Below are 25,447 nucleotides of genomic sequence, written 5' to 3'. Positions count from 1 at the left end.
CAACACTGCACCATAGACTCACCACTGCACCATAGCCTCACCACTGCACCATAGCCTCAACCATGCACCATAGCCTCAACGCTGCACCATAGCCTCAACGCTGCACCATAGACTCAACGCTGCACCATAGACTCAACGCTGCACCATAGACTCAACACTGCACCATAGACTCAACACTGCACCATAGACTCAACACTGCCCATAGACTCAACACTGCCCATAGACTCAACCCTGCCCATAGACTCAACACTGCCCATAGACGCAACACTGCCCATAGACTCAACACTACCCATAGACTCAACACTGCCCATAGACTCAACACTGCCCATAGACTCTACACTGCCCATAGACTCAACACTGCCCATAGACTCAACACTGCCCATAGACTCAACACTACCCATAGACTCAACACTGCCCATAGACTCAACACTACCCATAGACTCAACACTGCCCATAGACTCAACACTACCCATAGACTCAACACTGCCCATAGACTCCACACTGCCCATAGACTCAACACTGCCCATAGACTCAACACTACCCATAGACTCAACACTGCCCATAGACTCAACACTGCCCATAGACTCAACACTGCCCATAGACTCAACACTGCCCATAGACTCAACACTGCACCTCCGATGAGCACGATAGGCTCCGTAGAGTGAGAAAGAAAGTAAAAAAAAGCACACACCTGCCAATGTTTTCACTCCTTTGAAGCCCTCCTTTAGGATATCCCCTGCCGTGTCTGCCACCACCTCATCATCACTCCCTCCTGCTCCTCCTCCGCCACTCTCCAGGCTGTGTGCAGACGACGGCCCACAGTCCCACTCGAGGCAGCAGGCGTTTGTGCCTAGTGAGAGAGGCCAGAGAGGCACCCGAAGATCACCGATCACTCTCATCATCGTCGTCATTGTCGTCGTCGTCGTCATTGCCGTCGTCATCGTCATCGTCGTCATCATCGTCATCGTCGTCATTGCCGTCGTCATCGTCGTCGTCATCGTCGTCGTCGTCATCATCGTCATCATCCTCGTCGTTGTCGTCATCGTCATTGTCGTCGTCATTGTCGTCGTCGTCATTGCCGTCGTCGTCGTCATCGTCGTCATCGTCATTGCCGTCGTCATCGTCGTCGTAATCATCGTCATCGTCGTCGTCGTCATCGTCGTCATCGTCATCATCGTCGTCATCATCGTCATCATCCTCGTCGTTGTCATCATCATCGTCATCGTTGTTGTCGTCGTCATTGTCGTCGTCATCATCATCATCATCGTCGTCGTTGTCGTCATCATCGTCATCGCCATCATCATCATCATCGTTGTCGTCATCATCGTCATCGTCGTCCTCATCATCGTCACCATCATCATCGTTGTAGTTGTCGTCATCATCATCATCGTCATCATCATCATCATCGTCGTAGTCGTCATCGTCATCATCATCGTCGTCGTTGTCGTCATCATTGTCATCGTCGTCGTCATCATCGTCATCGTCGTCGTCATCATCGCCATCGTCGTCATCATTATCATCATCATCGTCATCGTCGTCATCGTCACCAACATCTGCAGGGGAAGTTGATTCCAGTGGAGTGGTGCAAGGAGGGAGAAGAACCGAACACGGGGACTGGACACACGGAGAAGGAGGGACAGAGAGAGAGAGAGAGAGCGGAGATTGGGAATGAAGAGGGCCAAAGTAAGGCGGGGGGACATGGAAGGAGACGAAAAAATACGACACAAATTTATATCACCGTTAAATAATAAATCCACCGTAGCGCAAGTCGGCTCGGGGATATTATTATTCCTACACTATAAAACTGTATTCTATTTCCTATTTTACCAAGTAAGGGTCTTACTGAGCTATGTAGATCGTTTTCAGAAACGACCTGGCCATCACAAATGATAGCTCAACGAAGTGGCTTTTCATCATTACGTTGAAATTCATGGCAGCTGCCAAATAACTCCTAAATGCGTGGTGACGTTGATTCTAATTGTGGAGGGAAAACCCAGAGGACCCGCACAAAAATCCACGCATCCACGGAGACAGAGAGAGACACGCAGACTCCAAATATAGAGCAGGCGTCAGGGTCGGGATGGAACCCACGACCTCCTGCATGCCAGGCGAGGTAGTTAACAGGGTACTCTGCAAGCCCACTGGCTATCAGCAAAAATTCGTTCATGAAGCCATCCAGATAAACACAGACACAATTTGAACCGAGAAGATGGGTACAAACTGAGCAATCATTGGAAGGACGTTAGTAACCAGTTCCCTCCCTACCTGCCTATGTTAGCAGTTATTTTCGACTCTCTGAGTTACATTCACGACCACAGCGACCGTTAGCTGTGTTAGTGAATGGCGGACTGCCATCCTTGTCCACCTCCAAGTGGCGATGGCTCTCTCGAGCTCTCTCCGAGCTTACATTCACAAGCAAATATCTTACATTGACATGCTAATCTCTTACATTGACACGCTAATCTCTTACTTTCACAAGCAAATCTCTTACATTGACATGCTAATCTCTTACATTCACAAGTAAATCTCTTACATTGCCATGCTAATATCTTACATTGACATGCTAATCTCTTACATTCACAAGCAAATATCTTGCATTGCCATGCTAATCTCTTACATTCACAAGTAAATCTCTTACATCGACATGCTAATCTCTTACATTCACAATCAAATATCTTGCATTGCCATGCTAATCTCTTACATGCACAAGTAAATCTCTTACATTGACATGCTAATCTCTTACATTGACATGCTAATCTCTTACTTTCACAAGCAAATCTCTTACATTGGCATGCTAATCTCTTACATTCACAAGTAAATCTCTTACATTGACATGCTAATATCTTACATTGACATGCTAATCTCTTACATTAACAAGCAAATATCTTGCATTGCCATGCTAATCTCTTACATTCACAAGTAAATATCTTACATTGACATGCTAATATCTTACATTGACATGCTAATCTCTTACATTCACAAGCAAATATCTTGCATTGCCATGCTAATCTCTTACAGTCACAAGTAAATCTCTTACATTGACATGCTAATATCCTACATTGACATGCTAATCTCTTAAATTGACATGCTATACCTCTTACATTGACATGCTAATCTCTTACTTACATTCACAAGCAAATTTCTTACATTGACATGCTAATATCTTACATTGACATGTTAATCTCTTATATTGACATGCTATACCTCTTACATTGACATGCTAATCTCTTACTTTGACATGCCAATCTCTTACATTCACAAGCAAATTTCTTACATTGACATGCTAATCTCTTACATTCACAAGCAAATTTCTTACATTGACATGCTAATCTCTTACATTGACAAGATAATCTCTTACATTTACATGCTAATATCTTACATTGACATGCTCATCTCTTACATTGACATGCTAATCTCTCACAATACAATGGCCACCTCCACAGCTTTGTTTGTCAAGATTTACCCGATGTAACATTTACGTGCAAATTTCATCTCTAGCCCCGCTCACTGACCGTTGGGCTACACCCATCTCAAATCTTTACGTAACTCCCTGCCTTAGCAGCGCTCCCACCATATATTTGCAGCAGCTCTCCCGCTATATTTTTCACCTGATGACCATTGCTTGTGTTGCGATCGAAACGTTGTGATATTGTTATTCTTTTTTTTATTATTTGTTATATCTACGTGGCTTTACCGAAAGACCCACAGAATATAGAGGCAGCCGTTTGTGTCGGGATCGAACCCACGACCTCCTGTGCACCGGGGAAGGTAGTTAACATCTCCTAGCCACATGATGATGATGATGAGAGAGTGACACACAAAACATCTCTGAGCCACTATGGTGCTTCGTCTTATCTTAACATAATTTATAAATCGCCTTGACCATGGCACAATTAAACAGATAGATGGGCGATGCATTGCTTATTCATTATTATTAAATAATTGTAATTAAAATTGTAATTATTTAATTTAATGATTAATCATTAATATTACTCATTATTATTAATAATTATCATTAATCATTATCATTAATTAATCATTATTATTAATCATTATTATTAATTATTATTACTCATGATTATTAATAATTATCATTCATCATTATCATTAATTAATCATTATTACTAATCATTATTATTAATCAATATGATTAATACTTTTTAATAACTCTTTATTAATCATTATTATTAATCATTATTTATCAACCATTATTATCACTCATTATTATTAACCATCATTAATAACTCTTATGATTAATCATCATTATTTATTCATCATTATTATTAATAATCATTAATCATTAATAATTATTATGATTAATCATCATTATTTATTCATCATTATTATTAATAATCGTTAATAACTCTTATTATTCATCATCATCATTGTTATTATTATTCGTCATCGTCATTATTTCCCCCCGCGGTGCGCACCTGGTGTGCGCCGCAGCAGGGGCCGCGGGCAGGCGAGGAGCGGCGGCAGCGGCGGTCGCGGGCGCGGGCACAGCGGGGCGCACCCCGCGGCGCCGTCCACGCACGAGCAGCGGTGGGTGCAGCTCACGGAGAACGACTCCCCGTGCTGATACACGCGGCCTCCCAGCTCGCACGAGCGGCCCTCCTGCAGCGCTGTGGACACACACACACGGGTACACACACACACAGGTACACACACAGCTACACACACACAGGTACACACACACACACAGGTACACACACAGGTACACACACACAGGTACACACACAGGTACACACACACAGGTACACACACACAGGTACACACACAGGTACACACACACAGGTACACACACAGGTACACACAAACAGGTACACACAGGTACACACACACAGGTACACACAGCTACACACACAGGTACACACACAGGTACACACACAGGTACACCAACAACAACAACCGCCATTCGCCGCTAAGTGGCGGTGACGTCACCACGACGCTTGTGCCAGGCTATGTGCACCCTGAGGCCACGTAAAGTGTCGAACGCCCGCTGGCAGGAGGTCACGGGGCAGACCCAGGTGCCACGGGTCGACTGACTGAGATGACTGGCTGATGCACCACCTGTGCCCCCTACTGTGCCAACCTGCTGTGCTTTAGCCACCCGGCGCTCCGCTCGTTGTTGTGAGCGTCGCTCCTCCGCCCTCCGTTGTTGTTGGAGGGCGACTACCTCCAACTGCCCAGTAGCATTCTTCACGAGCCTCCTCCACAGAGGTCGATCTTGACACCGCTGGTACCAGTCATCGGCAAGTCCACTCAGCTCCACGTCCTCCTGTACCACATCACTCCATCTCTTCTCTAGCCTGTGCCGCGCCCGCTTAGCCCCATCAATCCGGCCGAACAAAAGCTGTTTCGGCATGCGTTGGCTGGGCATGCGGGCTACATGACCCAGCCATCGCAGCCTTGCCCGCCGGAGGAGCTCACCAATGGGGCCTTGCCCAGATCTTTCAAGGATTTGTGAGCTCCTCACACAATCCAGTCTGGTTAAACCCAGGATGGATCGTAGGTAGGCCAGCCAAAATGTTTCTAACAGGCGAAGATGTTCCATTAGGGGGGTCCACGTTTCGCAAGCGTAGAGAAGGGAGGGAATGACCGTGGCCGAGAAGACCTGTAGCTTAGTGCGGAGCGACAGACCAGGTAGCTTCCACACAGCGTTACGCAACCGATGAAAAGATATTGCCGCTCGACTGATTCGGAGTGAGACCTCTGCTGTTAAACTGGAGCCAGTCATAAGCACACTACCCAGGTATGGGAAACTCTGCACTCTCTCCACAACTGCCCCATCACCGATTGGGAGTTGTGGGGGTGGAGTGTCCGATGGTACAAAATACCCAGGCAGGTGCTTAGTTTTGGTGGGGCTGATGGTAAGGCCCCACCTCTTAGTGGCACGCTCCAGTCTCAACAGCAGCGTCTCCAACTCCTCCTCTGACTGAGCAGCTATTACCAAATCATCAGCATACATAACGTGGTTGACCAATAGGGAGCCATCCCTTGACCGCACCTGGGCATCGATCAGCCTCCCATTATATCTGTACCATATGGAGATTCCCCCGGTACAGCTATTGAAGGCTTCACGAACTACGTGGTCAAAATAGATGTTAAATAATGTGGGAGCCAGAGGACATCCCTGTCGCACCCCAAGGTGTACAGGGAATGGCTCTGACTCCCGGCCACGTAGTTTTACCCGGGCCCGCTCACCATCATGAAGGTCCTTAATGATCGTGAGCAGGGGTCAGGTACTCCAAAAGCACAAAGAACGACCCAGAGCCCAGGCCTACTGATGGTATCATAGGCCTTGACCAGGTCAATAAAGCAGAGATGTAGGTCTTGTTGGAATTCCCTACACCTCTGCTGTAGCAGACGGACAGAAAATATGGCATCTGTGCAGGACCACCCTTTCCTAAAACCGCATTGGGGCTCCGCAAGCCTCTCCTCAGCGTGCCTGGCAAGGCAATGCTGAATAATCCTTGCCAGGACCTTTCCCGGCACACTGAGGAGTGAGATGCCCCTGTAGTTGTTACAGTCTGCGCGGTCCCCCTTCTTAAAGAGGGGGACCACCAGGGCATCCTTCCAATCTTGCGGAACCCGTCGAGCGGCCCAGACCGTTGTTATGATGTCATATAGGGCAGTCTGTACACAAACGCCACCCTCCCTCAGCATTTCGCTGGGGAGATCATCTCTGCCCGCTGCCTTTCCTGGTCTCAGACTCTGGATCGCCTTCAGTACTTCCTCAACAGATGGCACCTCAGCCAGCCACTCACAGGGGGTGACTTCTTCCAATATTTGAGGCACCGCAGCCTCAGCAGGGTCATCCTCACTTTGTGCCACAATGTTTTCCTGGCTGAGGGATTTTCCCTCCCCCAGGACCTCACAGAAATGCTCAGCAAATCTGCAAACCTGTTCCTGGGGGTCGGAGATTGGATCACCGTTTTTTCCCCTAATGATGGTAATAGGTGTGGCGCTGCACACACACACAAACAAAGATCCCCCATATAGCCTTAACAGACTGTAGGGGCAAGTGCTGTTAGCGAGCACCTATGAAGGCCGGAACGGTACACGAGGGGGTGGGTGGCCAGCACCACGCCCGACCGCCTTTGTCTCCCTAGTGGCGATGTTTACACACCACACCAGGTACTCATTTGAGGCTGAGTCGACCTAGGGGAGGCCCGGGACCGGTTCAGATAATTGTCACTGGTGTTGGCCGTGAGCGGGAATCGAACCCGGGTCGCCAGGTTCATAGCGCAGCGCGCTAACCGCTACACTATCGCTCCCCACAGACACACACACACACACAGGTACACACACACACAGGTACACACACACACAGGTACACACACACACACAGGTACACACACACACAGGTATACACACACAAAAGATCCCCCGTATTGCCTTAACAAACCGTAGGGGCACGTGCTGTTAGCGAGCACGAGGGGGTGGGTGGCCAGCACCACGCCCGACCGCCTTTGTCTCCCTAGTGGCGATGTTTACACACCGCACCAGGTACTCATTTCAGGCTGAGTCGACCTAGGGGAGGCCCAGGACCGGTTCAGATAATTGTCACTGGTGTTGGCCGTGAGCGGGAATCGAACCCGGGTGGCCAGGTTCGGAGTGCAGCGTAGCGCTAACCCTCTGCACCACAACAACAACAACAACCGCCATTCGCCACGAAGTGGCGGTGACGTCACCACGACGCTTGTGCCAGGCTATGTGCACCACACACACGTAACGAACTCGCTAACCTACTCACAAACTATTCAACTAAGTAACAAACTAACTAACCAACTAAATAAACTATCAAAGCCAGTAGTAACCAACACACTTTGCTCACCAAACTATTTAATCAACTAATCACTTAACTAAAATAACGAATCCACTAACCAAACGACTAAATCACCAAGCAAGCAAGCAACGAATGAGGTAACCAACGTACAAACTCACAAACTAACCAACCAACCAAATGGTACAAATATATCAAGGAAAACGAAACTTTTTAATTTATTTTACCAGGTAAGGCTGTGGAGCTCACAAATTACACTTCAACGAAGTGGCGGCTTATCATCATTATCATCAAGTGGACATTTATAGCAACCAAATACTCAGTGACGTTGATTCTAAATGTGGAGGGGGGAAAACCGGAGGACCCAGAGAAAACCCACTCGACCACGGGGAAAGAGACCGCAAACTCCAAATATACAGCAGCAGGCGTCAGGATCGGGATCGAACCCACGACCTCCTGTACACCAGGCGAGGTGGTTAACATCTCCTAGCCACCGTGATGATGATGAGAGACACGCAAACTCCAAATACACAGCAGGCGTCAGGGTTGAGATCGAACCCACGACCTCCTGTACACCGGGCGAGGTAGTTAACATCTCCTCGCCACCGCAGCGTCCCGTAACTCGTGAACCGGGGTGTTTGTTTGTTTGTGTGTGGGGGGGGGGGGGGGGGTCGCGCGCGCGCGCCACCTCTGCAGACTCCTGGCGCGGCGCTGGTGGGGGGCCGCCCCCCCGCGTCGCACGTGAGCCCGCGGAGCGAGTCGCAGGGCCTCTGCGAGTCGCAGTCCTCGTTGAATAGCTGCGCGCACACGCGGCAACAGCCGCACGCGTCCCACACGAGGGGCACCCCGGGGCGGCACGGGGCCTCGGGGACAGCCGCGGGGCACGAGCACGGGGAGGGGCACGAGGAGGAGACGACACGCGCCTGGGGAGGGGGGGGGGGAGATGGGGGTGGTGGGTGAGGGGGGTGGTGGTGGTGGGTGGGGGAGATGGGGGGATGGTGGGTGAGGGGGGTGGGGGGAGACGGGGGGTGGTGGATGGGGGAGATGGGGGGTGGTGGGTGGAGAAGGGGGGTGGTGGGTGGAGAAGGGGGGTGGTGGAGAGTGGGGGGGATGGGGGTGGTGGGGGGTGATGGGTGGGGGGAGATGTGGTGTAGTGGGTGGGGGGATGGGGGTGGGGGGGATGGAGGGGGTGATGGGGGGGATGGTGGGCAGGAGGATGGGGGTGGTTCATATCAATCAAAATTACAAAGGTAAAGGTCACCCGTGTAACCTGTACAAGCTGCAGAGGAAAGTTCTGAAAGTAAGCGGCACGGTGTGTGTGGAGGGTCGGGGGGGGGGGGCTTTGGGGGCATGCGCACACGGGGAGAGAGGGAGTGGGGGAGATGAATATAAACAATGAATAAGGATATTGCACACGCATGGATTCTTAAAGATGTCTTTGTTTACTTAACCTTCACCCTCTGTTGTAGATTATATAAGAAAACCCTTCATCTTCTCCTGACTGCTGACTGCCTCTCTAATAAACACGGAGACCCCCAGAGACTCGCACCGAGATCCACAGACTCGCACAGAGACCCACAGACTCACACGGAGTTCCACAGCCTCACACGGAGCTCCATAGACTCGCACCGAGACCCACAGACTCGCACCGAGACCCACAGACTCGCATGGAGACCCACAGACTCACACCGAGATCCACAGACTCACACAGATACCCATAAACTCACACGGAGACCCACAGACTCACACCGAGATCCACAGACTCACACGGAGACCCCCACAGACTCGCACCGAGACCCACAGACTCGCACGGAGACCCACAGACTCACACCGAGACCCACAGACTCACACGGAGACCCACAGACTCGCACCGAGACCCACAGACTCACACGGAGATCCACAGACTCGCACGGTTATCCACAGACTCACACAGATACCCACAGACTGGCACAGAGACCCACAGAATCGCACGGAGACCCACAGACTCGCACGGAGACCCACAGACTCGCACGGAGACCCACAGACTCGCACCGAGACCCACAGACTCGCACCGAGACCCACAGACTCGCACCGAGACCCACAGACTCACACAGATACCCACAGACTCACACGGAGACCCACAGACTTGCACAGAGATCCACAGACTCGCACGGTTATCCACAGACTCACACAGATACCCACAGACTCGCACAGAGACCCACAGAATCGCACCGAGACCCACAGACTCGCACGGAGACCCACAGACTCACACCGAGACCCACAGACTCACACCGAGACCCACAGACTCACACCGAGACCCATAGACTCACACGAAGACCCATAGAATCACACAGAGACCTATAGATGATTAAACATTGTATAAGTCGTCGCGCGCTTTCAGATGCGCTTCTGCGGCCGTCTGGAACGCTCTTCCATCCAATGTCAGGAAGCCAGTGGGAGCTGTGCACTTTTAAATCATCCAGACTGAAAACGCATTTCTTTCGATTAGCGCAGTCGTCTACGTACGGTACGAAAGAAGTTCAACATCCATTCATTGTATTCAGTGGGATTTTTTTTTATTTTTTATTTACACGCTTTATATTAACTCACTGTCTGTTGTCGTTGTATCCTCAAATCTTGTAACTCAATTTTAACCCGCTTCCCAATGTGATATCGACTGCAAGCTTGGTATGCTTATGTCATACTGACGACAATACTATATTCTGTCATTTTAAAAAAATCTATATTTTTTTCAACAATCTTTTTTTATAAGTTATGTTTCGGCTTGGGTCTAATTGTCCACGCTCAACTGACGTTGGTTGTAATTGGCCACGGTCCCCCTTACGTTGTGGCAAACTTCGGGGGCCACTTCCTGGAGTCGTGGAGTTCTGCCATTACTAGTACGGTACATTTCATTCAAGCGTGTTTTAAAAAAAGTATTTTAAAATATTACTTATTTACAAAGTTCTATTGAATTTACAGCGTACGACGTGTTTCGTAGTGTGCGGAGCCACTAGGTGGCCACACAGCCCACGGGATTGGTGTTTATCGTCAAAATAATACAATTCACCTCCAAGTCTCCAATTGTCCCTCCAAGTAAAATAAAAGTTTATACGTAGGGATTTGTTGACACATCCCATCAGCCACACAGCCTTCTGGGAGTGCATCGTATCAGCAGCATTGAGTCAACAGTCTATGGGTAGTGTTGAGTCTATGTGTAGTGTTGAGACTATGGGTAGTGTTGAGTCTATGGGTAGTGTTGAGTCTATGGGTAGTGTTGAGTCTATGTGTAGTGTTGAGTCTATGGGCAGTGTTGAGTCTATGAGCAGTGTTGAGTCTATGGGCAGTGTTGAGTCTATGGGCAGTGTTGAGTCTATGGGCAGCGTTGAGTCTATGGGCAGCGTTGAGTCTATGGGCAGCGTTGAGTCTATGGGCAGCGTTGAGTCTATGAGCAGCGTTGAGTCTATGTGCAGCGTTGAGTCTATGGGCAGTGTTGAGTCTATGTGCAGCGTTGAGTCTATGTGCAGTGTTGAGTCTATGTGCAGCGTTGAGTCTATGGGCAGTGTTGAGTCTATGTGCAGCGTTGAGTCTATGGCAGTGTTGAGTCTTTGTGCAGCGTTGAGTCTATGTGCAGTGTTGAGTCTATGGGCAGTGTTGAGTCTATGGACAGTGCTGAGTCTATGGGCAGTGTTGAGTCTATGGGCAGTGTTGGGTCTATGGGCAGTGCTGAGTCTATGGGCAGTGTTGAGTCTATGGGCAATGTTGAGTCTATGGGCAGTGTTGAGTCTATGGACAGTGCTGAGTCTATGGGCAGTGTTGGACCTATGGGCAGTGTTGAGTCTATGGGCAGGGTTGAGCCTATGGGCAGTGAGCATACGGTATATATGTTGTTTTATATTTTTATTATTTTATTGTTTCCCTTCTACGTGACTTTACCGAAAGAACCAAGAATACGAATCCCTGCAGTCGCGAAAGCTTTAAATCAAAATGTATACGGTACATGTTGAACTTATTTCGCACCGTACGCAGCCGACCGTGTAAATCGGAGGTGCGGGACAAAATACATCGCAGGATCGTGAGAGGTTGGCGATGGCTTGGGGAATGCCTCAAGTCCAGCAGTGGATTGAACATGGCTGATGATGATGATGATGCCGATGAGTGTTCCGTATCTGTGTGCATGCAGTGCTGACTTACCTTCATTACTAGACACGTCAAGGAAATTAATAACTTGAAGGTCCCTGTCCAGTTCCGCAGCATCGCGCGTGTGGCCTCCGCACCGAAGTCGAACGATGAAAATATTCCACGCTCACGGCGAACGGGCGTTTTAAGTGTTCACATGAAGGTGTCACGCAAGGATTTTTTTTTATTAAAGTTGGAAGCCCTGAGAGTCTATAAATCAGCTACACTGCTCAAATGCGGCGACGGGCATTCTGTGCACGCAGTTGCGACGCACAAAAGTGTTACCCGCACGGGCGACTTGCAAGGTGCAGGTGAGCCCGCTACACTTTTTACCTGCAATACTTTTCCACCACATTTCCCGCGTTATTATAGGCGTGCGCGAGCCACGCCCTCGCCGTGACGTCACGCGCTCAAGGCCCCGCCCCGCGCAGCGGCGGCTGGACCGCGTGCCCGATGGACAAATAATACGCGGATGACGTCACGTAGCTGCCAAGCCCTTATCAGTGCCCTCCCGACCTTAGGGGCCGTCGAAAAATGACGTCACGCGATTTTGGATGATTTTGGACCCCCCCCCCCCCCTTCGTCACACGGCGTCACTAAAATTCAGACCCCCCCCCTCAAATATGACGTCACAAAGATCTGCCCCCCACCCCCAGTTTTTTAAATAAAACATGCTTCAAATCCCTTTAAACTATTGTCATTTTACTGCGTATTTAATGAGGCGCTGCACTCTGATGTTGTAGTAGAAAACATTTATTAAACCGTCTATTTAATTAAGTAGAACGTGTTGTCTATGTTTATTTAAAGTTGCGCATTTTGATGTGACGTCACATTTCTCACCACACCCCCCTCGTCACACATCGTCACAAATGTCTGACCCCCCCCCCCCCAGGTTCGTGACGTCATGTATGGACGGCCCCTTATTAGAGACAAATTCAGAACTCATTGGTCACCCCGTGCCCCTTATTAATATCAACGTTCATCGCACAAAGTCTCATCACAAGGGAGAAACACGACCAAATCGACAAACATGATTTTTGACTCAATTTCCCTGTACAAGAATACGATTAAACCGTATGGGTTGACAAAAATGCTATATCTATATATCTCTATGGGTCTCTGTGTATATCTATGGGTCTCTATGTATCTCTGTTGGGTCTCTATCTATCTCTATGGGTCTCTGTTAATATATCTATGGGTCTCTATGTATCTGTTGGGTCTCTATCTATCTCTATGGGTCTCTGTGTATATCTATGGGTCTCTATGTATCTGTTGGGTCTCTATCTATCTCTATGGATCTCTGTGTATATCTATGGGTATCTATGTATCTGTTGGGTCTCTATCTATCTCTATGGGTCTCTGTGTATATCTATGGGTCTCTATGTATCTCTGTTGGGTCTCTATCTATCTCTATGGGTCTCTGTGGATCACTATGGGTCTCTGTCCATAATAATAATACCAGTCAACCCCTTATCAGTGCCCTACCTTATCACAGACCAATTCAGACATTATGGGTCACCCCGTGCCCTTTATAAAATCTCAACGCTCATCCTGCGAAGTCCCATCACAAGGGAAAACACACAAACAAATTGACAAAATTGATCTTACTCAACAAAATGTTTTCTATGTATTCATTTTTATACTTGGTATCAATCATGCTGCTTATGATGCGACTGTCTGATCTTGCATGGTGATGCTGCTGCTTGCTTGATATGTGGATACACACATTCACATACCCGTCAACCCCTTATCCATGCCCTATCTTATTACAGACCAATTCAGACCTTATTGTTAACTCGGTGTCCCTTATAAATCTCAATGTTCATCCTACAACGTCTCATCACAAGGGTGAAACACAAACACATAGACAATTGTTTTGTTTGCCAGTATTGAAACTACTGTACGCCGTATGGAGCTGAAAACTCAATTTCCATGTACAAGAATGCGTGTAAACCGTATTGGTTGGCAGGCGTGCATTACACTATACACTACAATATACACTACCATACACTACACTTTACACAACTATACCCTATACTATACGCTACACTATACATGACCATACCTGTCAACCCCTTATCAGTGCCCTACCTTATCACAGAACAATTCAGACCTTATTGGCCACCCCGTTGCCTGATAAATCTCAATGTTCATCCTGCAACATTTCAGCACAAGGGTGAAACACAAAGAAATAGACACTTACATTTCGATTTAAAGCTTTCGTGACTGCAGGGATTCATATTCTTGGTTATTTCGGTAAAGTCACGTAGAAGGGAAATAATAAAATAATAAAAATAAAACATAATAAAATTATCACGACGTTTCGATTGCAACATAAGCAATCATCATCATGTGTGAAAAACCACAGCAAGAAAATGTGAAAAAAGTGGCGGTTTTTTCTTAACATTAAGCAAGAAAATTTGAAAAAAGTGTATAGTGTAGTATGCATGCTATATGATATAATTTCACGCGCATTTATAAATGACCTCACGCACCCCCCTGAGACATTGCCACGTGTACCCCCCCCCCCCCCCCCAGGGGTCCGCGTTGAGAACCACTGCTCTGAGGGGCTAATGTTTTCATACCTCTCAACCCATCACGGTTTACCCAGTATTCTTGTGCAGGGAAATGTAGTTTTCATGTTCAAACGGTGTACAGCCGTTTCAATACATGCAAACGAAATGACTTCTATTTGTTCGTGTTTCTCCCTTGTGGTGTAGGATGAACGTTGAGGTTTACAAGGGGCACGGGGTGACCATTAAGGTCTGAATTGGCCTGTAATAAGGTACGGCACTGATAAGCGGTTGACAGGTTTGTAGTGGTGAATGTACTAGTGGTGAGTGTACTAGTGGTGAGTGTACAAGTGGTGAGTGTACAAGTGGTGAGTGTACAAGTGGTGAGTGTACTAGTGGTGAGTGTACTAGTGGTGAGTGTACTAGTACTACAATTGGTGAGTGGAGTGGTGAGTGTAGTCGTGGTGATCGTCTATTTGTTTGTGTTTCTCCCTTGTGGTGGGACTTTGTAGGATGAACGTTGAGGTTTATAAGGGGCACGGGGTGACCAACAAGGTGTGAATTGGCCTGTAATAAGGTAGGGCACTGATTAGGGATTCACAAGTTTGTGTTTTACTCTCCAACGTTGACCAAACGTCTCGCGGGAGAGGTTTTGGCCTACCCATATTACGCCCGCACGCGACTCGCTCCGAGTACGTCATCAACTGTGACGTCACAATTGATTACACTGACGCGTGGACAGAGGCGGGTCGGTGGGGGGAGGGGGGGTGCCGCTGTTTGTCGACTGTCGTGCGCCTAGCGATGGAATCCAACCGGCGCTCCTCTGGATTGCAAGCCGAGCGAGTTTAATCGTCACCTCCACTGTGGCAGAGCTTGCTTATATCGAGGTTAAGCAAAGGTGAAGTAGCCAGCACACACACGCACGGTGCCATGAGAACGCATTGCCAAGGGACACGGGGCGAAAGAGAGAGAGAAATTTCGTCCAATTTTACTGGGACAACTTCAGGCAGCGACATTGTCGCTGACAACCAAAACAACGGAACAAAGGCCCGAGGGGGGGGGGGGGGAGGGGGGGGATGGTGGAGAAGACGCGCGCTTGGAATTGTAAGGGACGGTCCGTTTTGAAAGGCTAACCACGTGGCTCCCGTCCGTTCACTCGGCCCGGGCAACTCAACCCGGGCAACTCAACCGGCCGCACGCGAGAAAAGCCCCACTCACCACAGGCAGATTCACAACTTTATCAACAGGATATTAAACATCGACTCACAACAACCACCTGCAAACATTACATTCATTAACTGTATATTTTGCTGTAGGGGTGAGACGCGTTGCCTCACTTTCCCAACCCAGGTGAGTTGTTGAACTCGAACCACAGGTGAGCTGGCATCTGAACACCCTGGCAGGGCGAGACGCATTACCTCACTCTTCACACCAGGTGAGTCACTGAACTCGAACCACAGGTGAGCTGGCATCTGACCACCCTGGCAGGGCGAGACACGTGACCTCACTCTCCCAACCCAGGTGAGTTGTTGAACTTGAACCACAGGTGAGCTGGCATCTGAATACCTTGGCAGGGCGAGACACGTGACATCACTCTCCCAACGCAGGTGAGTTACTGAACTCGAACTACAGGTGAGCTGGGGTCTGAACATTCTGGCAGGGCGAGACACGTGACCTCACGCTCCCAATACAGGTGAGTTGTTGAACTCGAACCACAGGTGAGCTGGCATCTGAACACCCTGGCAGGGCGAGCCAACGTGACCTCACTCTCCCAACCCAGGTGAGTTGTTGAACTCGAACGACAGATGAGCTGGGGTCTGAACACTCTGGCAGGGTGAGACACGTTACCTCACTCTCCCAACACAGGTGAGTTGCCCCCTGCAGCAGCTGAATGATTAGGTGTACTCTCAGCCTGGTAACGCAGTCATCCACCTTTCCCCACTGGAACAAATACTGTGTTCGCCGGATATACAAACCTGGGACTTGATGGGAGCGACGTCATCAGCTCGTGTCGTAACTTTCTGAGCCCCGTGCCCCCGACTGGAAGTCTGTTGGGGGGGGGGGGGGAAGAGCTTCATAGCTCATCGGATTCCTCCAGTATAAATCAAGATTTTATATTCTGTGCGCAGGAGCGAGATGAATTGTGTCGCTCGGCTGTGCGAGGGATCCAGCAGTGGAAAGACCACGGCTTAATGTTGGACTGTCTGTGGGGAGCGGTGGTGCAATGGTTAGCGCGCTGGGCTACGAGACTGGCGACCCGGGTTGGATTCCCGCTCATGGCCAACACCCCTACAGTCTGTTAAAGTCTACAGGGGGATTATTGTCTCGTGTAACTCCTCCACAATTCGATTCAATAATCGATTATCGATACTTTAGTTCAAAGAGAATCTGCAAGTACAAATATCAGCTCTACGAAGTGATAGCGTCATGAATCTAATCGCAGCTAAAGTGGTTTTCACGCACCTGTCCCCGCTATCAATAAAGTTCCACGAATCTGGTCACACATATCAACCGGATTATAAGACGCCACCACCCGTGTCAATAAAGTTACACGAAGCTGGTCACACACATCTACCGGATTGTAAGACGCACCATCGATTTTCGCGTTAAAATACAACGCGAATAAGTTGTGTGTTATAATCCGGAGGCAATGCTCAGACGTGTTAATGTCACCTAAAGTAACCTTGTAAATCTACCGCTGGATGACGATATACTTCACCACGATGGTCAACGCGGATTATAAGACGCACCCCTACTCCCTCACCCCTCCACCATATTTTAAAAGCAAAGGTACAGGTGCGTCTTATAATCCGGTAGGCGTGTGTTTGTGAGCTCAGATTTGTATAACTTTATTGACACCTGGTACGGTACATGTGTGTGGTGCGTCTAGAGGCCGTCCATTAATGACGTCACGCACCTGGGGGGGGGGGGGGGGTGGTCAGACATTTGTGACGATGTGTGACGAGGGTGGGGGGGGGGTTTGAGAAAAGTGACGTCACATCAAAATGCGCAACTTTATAAATAAATATAGACAACACGTTCTACTTATATTCTTGGTTCTTTCGGTAAAGTCACGTAGAAGGGAAACAATAAAATAAAATAAAAATATAAAACAATAAAATTATCTTCTACGTGACTTTACCGAAAGAACCAAGAATATGAATCACTGCAGTCACGAAAGCTTTAAATCAAAACGTTCTACTTAATTAAATAGACTTTTTGATAAATGTTTTCTCCTACAACATCAGAGTGCAGCGCCACATTAAATACGCACTACAATGACAATAGCTTAAAGCGATTTGAAGCATGTTTTATTTTTGGGGGGGGGGGCAGAGCTTTGTGACGTCATATTTGAGGGGGGGTCTGACTTTTTGTGACGCCGTGTGACGAAGGGGGGGGGGTAAAAATCGTCCAAAATCTCGTGACGTCATTTATGGACGGCCCCTAAGGTAGGTGCACTGATAAGGGGTTGACACGTATGTCAGTGTGTGCATCCACATATCTAGCGAGCAGCAGCAACAGCATGGAAAATCACAGACACTAGTAGCATGATAAGTAGCATCATTGACACCAAGTATCAAAATTAATACATAAAACAAAACGTTTTTGTTTCGTAACATAACTTTTGTCTATTTGTTTGCATTTCTCCCTTGTGATGGGACTTTGGAGGATGAACGTTGAGATTTATAAGGCACTTGTAGTGTTGTAAGGACGAGCAGACTTCTTAGGAGGCACACTCTGTTTACTGTATTATTTCCTTATACAATGCTTAACACACACAGAGGGATATTCGGTCCCCTCACCCGATACCCTAGGGAGGTACAGCCTCCGGACTTGGCCGGATTCACACGTCTACCGCTAACCTCCTTGATACCTAAGGAGGTACAGCCTCCGAACTTGGCGGGATTCACACGTCTACCGCTAACCTCATTGATACCTAAGGAGGTACAGCCTCCGGACTTGGCGGGACTCACACGTCTACCGCTAACCTCATTGATACCTAAAAAGGTACAGCCTCCGGACTTGGCGGGACTCACACGTCTCCTGCTAACCTCCTTGATACCTAAGGAGGTACAGCCTCCGGACTTGGCGGGACTCACACGTCTACCACTATCCTAGTCCTCCGGCTAGGACCTAGGGGAGGCTATCTGACCCACCGCTGGCCCGGTGGGTCCTGACCACTGGGTATGCCGAGCCTCTGCCCTCAGAAGGGCTGGAAGGCTGGTCCAGGGTCCTAGCTAGGCATCAGCCCAGTCTTCTGTCTTCGTGCAGGGAGAGAACTCCCCGAGGTCCGTTGGGTCTCCCGTCTTATACTCCTTCGTGGCCAGGTAGAACCAATCATACATTCCCACGTGGAACCGTCTGATTGGTTCGTACCAAACCCTGGCTACGATCCGTTTCACCTCGACTGACCCCAACCGTTGTACCCAGGGGTAATGCTGCACTGCCCTGGTGGCAATGCAGGTTACGCAACAGCGCGTAGTTAACGCCTCTACACACTGATAAGAGTTTGACAGGCATGCGATGCCGAATAAGGAATCGAAACGAATCGATTCCGATGCGATGAATTCTAATGCTGCATCGCTATTGTAAGAATAGATTCATTATAATTGCATCAATCAATAATCATTCTCGTCGTTATGCAATTATCAATTTCCTGGAAAGCAGATGTCATCGGGGTGAGGGGGAGGGGTTTGTGGGGGTGAGGGGCGGGGCTCGGGGTTTTAAATGGAGGGAGAGGGCAGGGTTTGGTGGGGGGTAAGGGGCGGGGCTTGGGGGTTTTAAATGGGGGGGGGAGGGGTTGATGGGGCGTAAGGGGCGGGGCTTGGGGGTTTTAAATGGGGGGGGGAGGGGTTGGTGGGGGGTGAGGGGCGGGGCTTGGGTGTTTTAAATGGGAGGGGGGAGGGGTTGGTGGGGGGTGAGGGGCGGGGCTTGGGGGTTTTAAATGGGTGGGGGGGTTGGTGGAGGGTGAGGGGCGGGGCGCGGGGTTTTAAATGGGTGGTGGTGGGGGGGTCTGCGGTTGTTAGGGGGAGTTTGGGCTACGGTGGATGTGGGGGGGTGGGGGGTGGAATGAGGGGCGGAGGCGGGGGGGGAAAAAAACCGCGCGCGCTCATTGGGCGCGCGCAATCATTTGGTGGTGGCATTGGTAGAGGTGGGGGGGGGATTAGTGGGGGGGGTTAGTGGGGGGGGTTAGTGGGGGGGGGGGTTAGTGGGGGGGGTTAGTGGGGGGGGGGGAGCTTGAGGGGCGGGGTTGATTGCAGCGTGAACCCCACCCCCTGTGCATGGGCAAGAGAGCCCCTCCCCTCACGTCCTACATAACGGGCTGTCTCACGCGTGAGCGCGACGCACGGTGGAACGGGAGTAGGAGAGAGACTGTGAGAGAGAGAGAGAGATAAGGAGAGAGATAAGGAGAGAGGGATACAAGAGAGAGAGAGAGGAGAGAGAGGAGAGAAATCGCGAGCGAGCACGCCGAGCGGTGCAGAGGGACGGGAGAGAAAAGGGCGGGAAAACAATTTAGCGCGAAAGGGAGAGAAAGCGGTGGAAGGGCTGCACGCTTTCTCTTAATTTTGGCGGGAAAATATACGTTCCTCCACGACAATTAAATTGGTAAAATTAAATAAATATTTCCCCCCCCATCAACCTCCGCTAAATTGATACCAGTAGGTTGTGAGGCGAGGGGGAAAAATTTTTTCGTGGAAATTTGTATCCGTGTGAAAAGTGCCACTAAAAAAAGTGGGAAAAAAACCGCACAAAACGTGAGGTAAAAAAAGCAAATCTTAAAAAAAATTTAATATTTTTAAATTACAAATATTTAACATATATATTTTTTTAAAAAGCACCAACAACCCACCATCACCCCGCCATCGCCTTACACTGCGCATTGTACTACGCACCCAAAGCCACCACCACCTCCATCATCACCATCACCACCACCACCTCCATCATCACCACCTCCACCATCACCCGACTCAACCACTCACCGAGAGAGAAGGAGAGCGAGACATGGCGGCGGCGGCTTCCTTCGGCAAATTCACTCACGCCGTGGTGAGGGAGCTGCCCGCTTCGCTGGCTTCGGGCGCGCTGCGGCACCACGCGAGCGCCGAGGCGGCGGACCAGGAGGAGGGTGAAGCGGCGGTCGACATGGCGAAGGCGTTGCGGCAGCACGGCGTCTACGTGGGCGCCCTGCGGCAGAAGCTCGGGCTCCAGGTGGTGGTCATGCCGGCCGACGAGGCGCTGCCCGACTCCGTGTTCGTCGAGGACGCGGCCGTGGTGTGTGGCGACACGGCCCTCCTCACGCGCCCCGGGGCACCGTCGCGGCGGCTAGAGGTCAGTGGGAGTTGCGGGGGGGGGGGGGTTGGTGGTGGTGGTAGAGGTTGTGGTGGTGGTGGTAGAGGTTGTGGTGGTGGTGGTAGAGGTTGTGGTGGTGGTAGAGGATTGTGGTGGTTACGGTAGTGGAGGTGTAATGGTGAGGGAAGGTGGTGGTAGAGGTTGTGGTGGTGGTTGAGGATTGTGGTGGTGGTGGTAGAGGTTGTGGTGGTGGTGGTAGAGGTTGTGGTGGTGGTGGTAGAGGTTGTGGTGGTGGTGGTGGTTGAGGATTGTGGTGGTTACGGTAGTGGAGGTGTAATGGTGAGTGAAGGTGGTGGTTATGATGAAGGTGGTGGTAGAGGTTATTGTGGATGAGGGTTGTGATGGTTACGGTGGTGGTGATGATGGTGGTGGTGGTAGAGGTTATGGTGGTTGGGTGGTGGTGGTGGTTACGGTGGTGGTTATGATGAATGCGGTGGTAGAGGTTATGGTGGTGGTGATGATGGTGGTAGAGGTTATTGTGGATGAGGGTTGTGATGGTTACGGTGGTGGTTATGATGAAGGTGGTGGTAGAGGTTATGGTGGATGAGGGTTGTGATGGTTACGGTGGTGGTTATGATGAAGGTGGTGGTAGAGGTTATGGTGGATGAGGGTTGTGATGGTTACGGTGGTGGTTATGATGAAGGTGGTGGTAGAGGTTATGGTGGATGAGGGTTGTGATGGTTACGGTGGTGGTTATGATGAAGGTGGTGGTAGAGGTTATGGTGGATGAGGGTTGTGATGGTTACAGTGGTGGTGTATGAGAGGGTGGTGGTGGCGCTCCAGGTTGTGATTGCGGTGGGCAATGTATTCGGTTGGCGGAGGGGTGAGGGTGATGTGGGTGGCGCTGATGGCGAAGGGCTGGCGGTGTGAGAGTGATGGTAGATGGGGTTGGTTCGGGAAGGTGATGGTAGTCGAGGTGGCGCTGATGTGGATGGAGTAGGTAAGGATTGTAGTGGTGGCAGTCATGAGGGTGATGAGGGATGGCGGCGTTTTAGGTTGTTCTGATTCTGCAGTAAAGCGAAAGTGTTGGTGATGAGGCCCCCGCGGTGGCGAGATGTTAACTACCTCGCCTGGTATACGGGGGGTCGTGGATTTTCCCCTCTACATTTTATAAAACGTGCGTTAAAAGTATTTGTCTGCTGTGAATTTCAACATGAGCCACTTCGTTGGTCTGTCATTTGCGGACAGGTCGCTTCTGAAAAAAGAGCTAACAGTATATACCTCGCTGGGCCTTACATTTCTAAATTGGAATAAATGACAGGATGGCGGTGATAGGGTCCTGAATGTAATGACTACCGGTAATTGTGGAGATATCTTGTGGCGATGTAGCGTTTCAGGAGTTGGTGATGGTGGCAAGAGGTGTGAGGGTTAAATGTTCGTGACATTGGTTCTGATCGTAAAGGTTATGATGGTGGATGTTCAGTCGGTGGTGTTGGTAATGATTGTGGAGGTGATGGTGTTGGATGGTACAGCTGGTGGTGCATCTACCGGTCATCTCAGTCAGCCAACCCGTGGCACCTGCTGGGTGTGTCCCGAGACCTCCTGCACCTAGCCTGGCACAGTAGGGGGGTACAGCTGCTGGTGCATCTACCGGTCATCTCAGTCAGCCAACCCATGGCACCTGCTGAGTGTGTCCCGAGACCTCCTGCACCTAGCCTGGCACAGTAGGGGGGTACAGCTGGTGGTGCATCTACCGGTCATCTCAGTCAGCCAACCCGTGGCAGCTGCTGGGTGTGTCCCGAGACTTCCTGTACCTAGCCTGGCACAGTAGGGGGGTACAGCTGCTGGTGCATCTACCGGTCATCTCAGTCAGCCAACCCATGGCACCTGCTGGGTGTGTCCCGAGACCTCCTGCACCTAGCCTGGCACAGTAGGGGGGTACAGCTGCTGGTGCATCTACCGGTCATCTCAGTCAGCCAACCCATGGCACCTGCTGGGTGTGTCCCGAGACCTCCTGCACCTAGCCTGGCACAGTAGGGGGGTACAGCTGCTGGTGCATCTACCGGTCATCTCAGTCAGCCAACCCGTGGCAGCTGCTGGGTGTGTCCCGAGACCTCCTGCACCTAGCCTGGCACAGTCGGGGGGTACAGCTGGTGATGCATCTACCGGTCATCTCAGTCAGCCAACCCGTGGCACCTGCTGGGTGTGTTCCGAGACCTCCTGCACCTAGCCTGGCACAGTAGGGGGGTACAGCTGCTGGTGCATCTACCGGTCATCTCAGTCAGCCAACCCGTGGCAGCTGCTGGGTGTGTTCCGAGACCTCCTGCACCTAGCCTGGCAAAGTAGGGGGCACAGTTGCTGGTGCATCTACCAGTGGTCATCTCGGTCAGATGACCCATGGCACCTGCTGGGTCTGTCTCGAGACCTCCTACCAGCGGCGAGCCTTCGACATTTCACGTGGCCTCAAAGTGCACCTAGCCTGGCACAGGCGCCGTGGAGACGTCACTGTCACTTAGTGGCGAATGGCGCGTATTGGTATTGATGGTAGTGGCTATGGTTCTGCTAGTAAGGGTTGTAAATGGTGCGAGTGTTGCTCATGGCGAATTGTGCTATTGATGGAAATGGTGTTTATGGAAGTTGCGGTGATCTGGTGGTGGTGGTGATCGCTATCGCGTTTGGTGGAGATTGTGGAGGTTTGCAATGGGAGGGATTCGTGAAGGCATGTATGATGGGTGCGGGAGCGGATAAAACAATACGCACTGGAAGCGGTGGTGGAAGCAATTAATTAGGATACATTAGTAGCAACGGTGGTGGGTGTGGCAACTTACTGGAAAGCATGGGGAAACATTTGAAGCAGATGGAGCATAAGTGAAGGCAGCTGTAGAATTAGAATAAGCAGCATTTGAAGCAGAAGAAGCATTGTACCAGCAGCAGAAGCATTGTACCAGCAGCAGAAGCATTGTACCAGCAGCAGAAGCATTATAGCAGGGGCAGAAGCATTATAGCAGGGGCAGAAGCATTGTAGCAGGGGCAGAAGCATTATGCCAGCGGCAGAAGCATTATACCAGCAGCATAAACGGCAGCAGTACTGCGGCAAAGTAGCAGGCAGCAGTACTGTCTTGTATTAGCACTGCGTTCAATTAATTTTCTATGACCGAGATAACCCGCTGCCTCCCTCAGTAGGCTCATTATTGCCATATCCAAGCAGGCACAGCTAAAAAAAAAACCTCGGAGTTGCTGGGTACCCTGCCCTTGATGATGATTGTCTGAGCAGGTTCACAATGGCCATGTCGGAGCACAGCGACTGTAATCGGATGCAACCCTGTTTTGTTGTCAAGGTCCGTTTTGTTGTTATCAGATTGGCACAGAGGAAGTATTGCCGCTGTCTGATTGGTGGCATAGCTGTGGTATGGTTGTGGCTTGTTTACGATTTTTTTTTTTTAAACTGAGACTCGAGAGCAACTCCCGTCGTGTAATGGTGAGCGACTTTGACTAATAAGCCCAGAGGTCGCCGGTTCGATTTCATCTCCCAGCGCGAAAAGTGTCACCGATGGGCGAAGTTTGTTGAATCGCTCTGCAACCTCCATCCTCCACCCAGCAGTATAAATACCGTAACACCGCAGTCGGTCGACATGTTGCATGTGGTGGGACAAAGTGTGGGTAACTCTCACCTCTTTTAAGACGTCCGAACAGCGTGGACAGGTAGCTCAAGTACACTCTAGACGGGACTCCAGAGCTCCTTCCTAGTAGAGGCCCTTTTGCAGTGGTTTGAGAAAACAATTGCAGAGCTGCACCTTTAAACCTGCGGTATAACAAAACTATAGCGCTGAACTACCGGGTACTGTGACTGCATATTCACCCATTATAAATTAAAACAATACGATGTTTTAGTCCGTCGGCCTATATTAGCTTTGCGTTCAGACAGATTTTCCGTCAACATTTGCTTAAGAAAGCAAGCTTCTGGGACTGGTTTCGATTTTCCTGAGTCTGATGGGCAGACTCGTGTTCGTTAAACATATGCCGCTAGAAATTAATGATGGGGGAGGGGGCTTTTTTAATACGAAAAGAAAACAACGTTGTGTAAATTTCGATTTAAAGCTTTCGTGACTGCAAGGATTCATATTCTTTGGTTCTTTCGGTAAAGTCACGTAGAATGAGAATAAAATAATAAAATAAAATAACACAATAAAATTCTCACGACGTTTCGGCCACAACACAAGTGGCCTTCTTCAGGTGAAAGGAACAAACCTGTCGGAACGACAGAGCTTCAATTGTGTTGTGGCCGAAACGTCGTGAGAATTTTATTGTGTTATTTTATTATTTTATTCTCATTCTACGTGACTTTACCGAAAGAACCAAAGAAAACGTTGTGTAAGTAAGTTAATTTACAAATTCGTCTTCGTGCGCTTGACTTAAAAAAAAAATAATCGCAATATCTGTCAGAAAAATCGCGATTAAAAGCTACGTCAGGTCGAGACGAATTGAAAGCCTTGTTTAAAATCGTTACAGAATCGTTTTAACGCGTATTTGGGGGCATTCTCGCGCGTATTACACGCTCCTCGCGCTTGTTGCAAAAGTAGGACTGTACGATTTGGGGTAAATATCTAATTGCGATTTTTCTGGCAGATATTGCGATTTGATTTGCGTTACATTTCTTTAAAGTCAAGCTTCAGTTTAATATTCACTGTGTAATATATTT

At 49.6% G+C, this 25,447-nt stretch overlaps 2 protein-coding genes across 3 annotated transcripts in view; one reads left to right on the top strand and one right to left on the bottom strand.

Annotated features, from left to right (window-relative positions):
* LOC116955339 (CCN family member 1-like) overlaps positions 1-20,570 on the bottom strand; it is a 28,793-nt gene extending 8,223 nt beyond the window's left edge. Inside the window, exons 1-5 of one of the 2 annotated variants that reach the window (XM_076053016.1) lie at positions 20,442-20,570; positions 16,437-16,508; positions 8,478-8,712; positions 4,434-4,625; positions 692-850 (exon numbers count right to left, since the gene is read on the bottom strand). In XM_076053016.1, coding sequence (XP_075909131.1) covers positions 692-850; positions 4,434-4,625; positions 8,478-8,712; positions 16,437-16,508; positions 20,442-20,465 — 682 coding nt within the window. In that variant the 5' untranslated portion in view covers positions 20,466-20,570. Of the gene's footprint in view, positions 1-691; positions 851-4,433; positions 4,626-8,477; positions 8,713-11,962; positions 12,517-16,436; positions 16,509-20,441 lie in introns of those variants that run through there. The other variant, XM_076053017.1, reaches the window with a different exon arrangement.
* The window catches only part of LOC116955433 (N(G),N(G)-dimethylarginine dimethylaminohydrolase 1-like), a 51,760-nt gene continuing 46,776 nt past the window's right edge, over positions 20,464-25,447 (top strand). The window contains exon 1 of the mRNA XM_032976509.2: positions 20,464-20,787. Within this exon, the coding sequence (XP_032832400.1) occupies positions 20,464-20,787 (324 nt within the window). The remainder of the gene's footprint in view (positions 20,788-25,447) is intronic.

The sequence above is a fragment of the Petromyzon marinus genome, chromosome 59 (assembly GCF_048934315.1).
Source record: "Petromyzon marinus isolate PM22_M1 ecotype Great Lakes invasive population chromosome 59, UKy_Petmar_22M1.pri1.0, whole genome shotgun sequence".
NCBI classification, from domain to species: Eukaryota; Metazoa; Chordata; class Hyperoartia; order Petromyzontiformes; family Petromyzontidae; genus Petromyzon; species Petromyzon marinus.
The sequence above is the reverse complement of the archived record's forward strand: the minus strand, read 5'-3'. Positions and strand labels throughout refer to the sequence as shown.